Source organism: Ursus maritimus, unplaced genomic scaffold, assembly GCF_017311325.1.
Source record: "Ursus maritimus isolate PB19 unplaced genomic scaffold, ASM1731132v1 scaffold_6, whole genome shotgun sequence".
In the NCBI taxonomy this organism is placed as follows: Eukaryota; Metazoa; Chordata; class Mammalia; order Carnivora; family Ursidae; genus Ursus; species Ursus maritimus.
Genome location: NW_024426774.1, coordinates 19,266,548 through 19,272,547, shown reverse-complemented (window position 1 = coordinate 19,272,547; position 6,000 = coordinate 19,266,548). Strand labels below are relative to the sequence as shown.

Genomic DNA, 6,000 nt, shown 5'->3' with positions numbered 1-6,000 from the left:
AAAATTGTAGCCTAAAAAAAGATTTCTTTGGGTCAAGAAATCTACTCATTCTCCCTCTTTTTAAAAAGCAAATTCTCCAGGGAGGAATCATTTGACCATTGGAAGTTTTCCTGGAAGAGAAGAGAGGGGCTATTTTGGACCATATGGTGCTGCCATGGGAGGGGACCCTGGAGGCTCGGGCAGCACAAAGGCCTCTGGCGGGAGGATGGGTGGGGGCAGCAGAGAGAGCCCAGCAGAAGGTCTTCTAGCTGTGCAGCAGCCCCTCCCTCCTCCTCTGCACAGACAAGCAGGGCACTCAGAAAAAATGGAGACCCAGAGCGGTCTCTACTGCCTCTCCCCAAGCCTCAGTTTGCCAGTTGGCATCGATGTCCTGACTTTGTCCAAAGAGAGAAGAGATCATTCCAATATTAGCTGCTGGATCCTTCTTTCCTTGAATTAAATATCCAAAAGGTTGACTCTAACATCCTTGAGATGCAAAATGCTATCCTTAGAACCCCCTCCCCATCCCCCTCCCTGAATCAGGCTGGCAGCCTCTCCATAGGAAGTGCAGTGGGCAGGCCTGGGGGCCCTTGCTGTTCTTGTTCTTTTTGGACCATATAGAACCAGATTTTCTTGAACCAGATTATCTCATTCTGCCCTCCCTCAACCCAGAGGCTAGAGAAACAGGCTAGGATCCTCAGGAAGAAAGGCATCGGAGAGAGAAAACTCAACTCTGAGAAACATCCAGAAGGGAGAGAACCATGGGAAGACCCAACAAGCTCCCTCTGAACGAAGGAGGTGAGAAGATGCTACAGAGAGACATGGCCTTGCCCACTTCTGCCTGCTGTTCCTCTACAGGGGTCAGGCCCAGCCTGGGGAGAGCCAGCCCTCTCTATGGCCAACCTGCCCCCCCTTGATTTTTATCCTTTCTTGCCTTGTGTGGTATCTCGACTGCAGTTTCTGTTGGAAGGGCTCGACATGAATTAATAATAGAAAGAATCACAAGGACACAACTGGTAGGGTGAGCAGGAGAGTGGAAAGGAGGAGAAGCTGGAGGCCTCCAAGCAGAGGGAGGGAACGCTCTGGAAGAGAGCAGGCGCCCGCCCAGCCTCGCACAGAGCATCTGGGAGCCTGCCCTGCTTTCTCCTGACTGCCGTCCGTGGCTTCCTCCAACCGACCGTGTCTCTGTCCGTTCCCTCCTGGGGGACTGGCAGCTGTGCCCCCCAGACCACCTCATGAAAGCGCTTCCCATGCTACACCAAACAGGAGCATCTCGGGGACCCCTGCCTCCCTCTGGAGACCTCCGTGGTTCCGGGCTCCTGGTGGATCCAAAGGAGGAGACAAAGGGCAGCGGAGATGCTTATTGGCCCCAGAGGGGCAGGAGGCCCATCTCCCTCAGGGAAGACAAAGAGGAGGTGGGAGGGCTGAGAGGGGGCCCGAGGCTCCACCTTGCTTAGCTGGGGAGGTGCTGCTAACTGAGGTGCTTTTTCTCTGAGATCTCAGTTCTGACTTCCATGCCACAGGGATGGGTTGTGAGGGCGAGCCCCTCCCTCAGACCCCACCTCTCCGAGGAGCTCTGTCTTCTGGAATTCAGTATACGCACAGATCGGGAAACTTCATCTCGTAGACGGGGATGGAGTGGTTCTGAGGCTGGCCGTAGGCTGCGGTGATGGTGCCTGATGGGCTTGGAGGGGGCCTGGGTAGAAGCACATGGAGGAGAAAGGCGTGAGAAGGGGGTTCTCGGGTCCCACCCTGTGCAACCAAAAAGAGTAGCTGATTTGGGTTTTTCTTTGAGCAGGGACTAGAGACTATCACTCCATGGGTTCCTAGGCTGCAAGTTTTAGAATCTTCTAGACTTCACTTGAAGTCTAGCTCCACTGCAGGCTCTACAGTGACATTGTTGCTTTAGAAAGTACCAGCCTGGGACACTAGGACCCCTGGCTCTTTTCTGGGGTTCACTGAACTCTCTCTTTCTCCCTCTAGTCTTGATTTCCTGGTCTGGGAGAGCTGGGTGCCTGACTCCAGCCCTGGAGGCAGGGGCTGCAAGCAGAGAGGCCTGGGATTAGGTGTGCGAGGAGGACTCAGGAGGAGGGGTCCCCCGCCCAGGGCTGCCACTTACCGGATGGTGATTTCAAAGATCTGATTGAGTTTGCTCTGCAGCAGTGATGCCTAGACACGAACAGAGGGAAGTGAGTTGGGGGCTCCCCTGCATCTGTGCCAGCTCTCATGAGCCCAGCTGTCCAGAGAACCCGTGGAGGTGTGGGGCAGTTGCAGTCTTAGGAAGGGAATTGGTGTGAGCTCATTTCTGGCACCTCTCTGTGGATCCTGGCCGTGGGTTCAGATCAGGCCGGGCCACCAAGGAAGGCCTGCTGGGGACAGCACAGAGGCCAGGACCCCCAGGAGGGCCTCAGCAGGCAGTTCTTAAAGGGCCCTTGGTTTCTCCAGGGGGGGCGGTAGGGCTTGCTGGGCATATGGTCAGGAGGCTCAGAGCTGGTTTCGGATCTCCCCTTAACTCCGAAGGAGCAGCTGTGCAAACCTGGTGGGTTAGGGGGCATGTTCTCTCCGGTCCCTTCTGGCTCTGGCTCAGCCCATGTACACGGGGAGTGAGACTGTGCCTGTGCTGAGGAGTGGGCCTCAACTCTGAGCTCATGAAATGAGCGGCACCCACCTCTGGACATGGGTCAAGAGGTGAGAATAACATAGGCCCAGAAAAATCCATAGCTATTTACACATCCAATTATATGTTATTATATATTATGATATACTAGAAATATAGATAATACATCTTATGTAATAGAAAAGAAAATAACATGTATTTTTATTGAGAGGAAAGAAATTACAATAAAATAGAAGTTATTTGTAGATTCGGGATATTTACAATTATGTTTCATTGTTACTAAGATGGCCACTGCGACTAACAAATCCTAATCAATTTCAAGAAATGCATAGACACGAGTCCTTCTTTTTACTTATTTGGCACCTCCTCTTTCAAATCTCTTTTCCAGGGCCAGGCTGTTCCATTCCTCCTGCTGGGGTCCCCCGGCTGGAAGTGGGACCCTACTGCAAATGTTGACCAGCTTTCCTCTGCCATGGCTCTTTCCCCGCCCCCGCCGTCCGTAATGACATGAGCATAAAGGCACGGACCTCACAGAGTTGTCATGAAAATGACATAAGTGGAAAAATGTAAGATGCCCTGGCGAGTGCCTGAGTGCCAGTTACATACTTGCTATTATAAGTACTACAGTTTGTCTGTTTGATGCGGAGTTCCTGAGGTCAGGACTTCCTCTTTACATGGAAATTACGAGATCTAAAGGAGTGTATGGTGAATAGCCAAGCCTTTTGGTTCTTGGGGGGAAACGATGTAGTGCCAGGGCATTGTTGGGGTCTAAATGCTAATTTCTGGGTGACGAAAGTGCCAAGATCTCCTAGAAACTCAGCCCTGCCCTGGACCCAAATCCAGCATCTGCTTGGTCCCCAAGGACTCACCCCTATTATGGCTCACTCACCCGGGCCCCGCAGTGTGCCGCAATCTCCTCGAAGGGTGCCTTCTGGAACTTCTCCACCACCTGTCGCCGCCGTTCACGCTCCTGTTCCTCGACTGCCACACTGTCCACTGCGGTACAGAGAGCTGGGTCAGCCCTGAGGTCCTGCTCCACTGATGTGCGGGCAAGGGCTGGAGGAGACGGAAGGATGGGTGGACCCCTCCAGGGCAGCACTGTCCATGAATGCGTTTTGGCCTCTGCTCTCTGCGGAAGAGCAGGGCATGGAGGGTGTGGTGCCATTACTTGGGCCCACGAAGGCTAGATCTATTCCTGAATTGGTCCGAGGCTCAGCCCCTTTGCTTGTGAAAGAGTTTGAGAACTAGTGAAGTGGACCCTTCAGCTGGGCTTTTAAAGCCCCGAGTGGCTGCATCACCACTAGGACTCTCAAAGGAAGTCCCTGGAACAGGAAGTACTCTGGCATTAATTTGGAAGGGATGTCAACAGTGGAAAAGCGAGATGGGTCCCAAAAGCCAAGACAAGAGCTCGGCCCCTATGGCCCAACAGTCTGAGGTCGTCCAGTTTAAGGCTTCTACATATTCCTTTTAGTTTCCAAAATGAGTCAGCAAAAATAAAGAAGGTGGTGGGGGGGAGTGGTCAGATATGTTCACGTAAGAAGGCAGACCAGTATGTGCATTCAGAAGGAATGCTACCAGGGGCAGCCCAAATTAAAACAGTTTGGTATCTGAAAGTATAATTTATCATCAGTTATCAGAAAAATTCTCTTATTTGGATACTTCATTGCCCACTAATCCAGATAAAGGAGGTACTTCTGCATTTTAAAATCTGTTGCCAGTAACTATTAGTAGGGTTAATACGATGAATAGCATTCATCTTTCACTGGTCAACTTGTCTTTTGTATTACAATCCACCAAAAATTCGTCTAAGTATTTATACAGAATTGCTTTTTACCTAATTGGCTGTAACCCTCAATTGATTGCATTTAAAGGCATCTTGCTGTCGTCGAAGAAGGGTTGCCTGACACAGGATAGGCTGGCCAGTGCTGCGGACCCCGATCAGGAAAGAGAACTTTTCAAGGCAGCTCTGGCAGCGGTCAGGACTTTCAGGGAAGCTGCCCGCCTCCCCTCACCTCTGTGCTGAATCCCCCAGCAGGTTGCGCACACCCCTGCCCGCCCCCGCACCCAGCCGCGGCCTCCCCGCCAACTTACCGATGGCCTTCTTTAGGGTCTCATAGGTGATCTCCTCGGCAGGCACTCGCTGAGGGAGAAGGGACAGAAGTGCTCAGAAAGGTGGGGTGAGGGTGGGGGACGCGGCTCTGGCTTCCTCAGTTACCCGGCAGCCCCCTTGCTTCTCAGAAGAATGTCCCCATGGGCGGAAGCTCCCCCAGGACACCCACATCCTCACCAGGGTCTCTGAAGCTCCCCCAGCAGGTGGCAGGCACAGAGCTGCCCCCTGATGGAGGGCAGTGAGCTGGAGGGGGGAGGCCCAGTCCTCATCAGCGTGCGGAGAATCACCTGAAAGAGCTCGCGGCCCTCCCCGTCCCCCCACCCCAGCTTGTCCCATTAAGTCCTGTGGGAGCAAAACCCTGTGAAACTCAAAAAAACCTTCAGAGAATGTAACAGAAAATACTGGCAGCAAGAGGAAGCAGCTGGCAGGTACGTAAATTGTAAGAACTGAATAACATTTTTGAAGACTCAGGATATCAGATTATCCATCGAGGTGATTTGAGTATTGACTAAAGGTCAGACATGCTGAGGTTGGCTCAGGGACCTGGGCCACAGGATCTCAAGCCTCGCAGAGCCTATTAAAGGAGGTGGAAGATAATACATGCAAAGAAGGACCCCATGGACACACAGCCTCGGGCTGGAGGCTGAAAGCCGTGAAGACTTTGAGTTAAGTCCCAGGTGTTCCCCAGTAGCGTCTGAGCTCCCTGAGGCAGGTCCATGATTCATTCCTATCCCATCACTTAAAAATAGTATTAAGTGAAGCAGACACAGGAGAAAATGATTTCACTGATAGAAAGCTCAAGAAGTGACCTCGGTCAGGCTAGTGGCTCCCTTTGGGAAGGGGGTCTCTTGGGCAACAACAATGTTCTGTCCCCTGATCTGGGTGTGACTGCACAGATCCATTCCTTGAGTGAAAATTCACTGAGCTGTCCTTTTCTGATTTGTTTAGCATTCAGCAAAGGCTAGCGTGAGGAGGAGAGGCCAGAGAGGGAGCTATGGGATAGAGTCATGGACGAGATATGAAGTGAGCCCTGGGTATGGGCGGGACTCTCGGCAGGTCACGTGGTAGAGGTGGCACAGTCTGTTAGCGCGGGAATGACACGCAGAGAGAGCCGTGCTGAGCTGTCAGTCACTCCGAGGATTCAAACTCTGCACGTCCCTCCGTGCAGCCACTCAGCACAGGCCACCGTGTGAGGGGCTGGGGAACGGTGTCATGGCCCAGAGAGACAAGGAAGGTCACTGGTCAAGGGCTGGTAGAGAGAGGCTTGTGGAGGAAATGGGACGTGAGCTGAGCG

At 52.6% G+C, this 6,000-nt stretch overlaps 1 protein-coding gene and 1 long non-coding RNA gene across 2 annotated transcripts in view; one reads left to right on the top strand and one right to left on the bottom strand.

The window, feature by feature from the left end:
- LOC121100974 overlaps positions 1-3,176 on the top strand; it is a 5,459-nt gene extending 2,283 nt beyond the window's left edge. Inside the window, exons 2-3 of the long non-coding RNA XR_005832773.1 lie at positions 652-777; positions 2,985-3,176. This is a non-coding gene — a long non-coding RNA (uncharacterized LOC121100974). The remainder of the gene's footprint in view (positions 1-651; positions 778-2,984) is intronic.
- EFR3B (EFR3 homolog B) overlaps positions 804-6,000 on the bottom strand; it is an 83,309-nt gene continuing 78,112 nt past the window's right edge. The window contains exons 20-23 of the mRNA XM_040622958.1: positions 4,688-4,736; positions 3,486-3,592; positions 2,099-2,148; positions 804-1,675 (exon numbers count right to left, since the gene is read on the bottom strand). Of these exons, the coding sequence (XP_040478892.1) occupies positions 1,570-1,675; positions 2,099-2,148; positions 3,486-3,592; positions 4,688-4,736 (312 nt within the window). The 3' untranslated portion in view covers positions 804-1,569. The remainder of the gene's footprint in view (positions 1,676-2,098; positions 2,149-3,485; positions 3,593-4,687; positions 4,737-6,000) is intronic.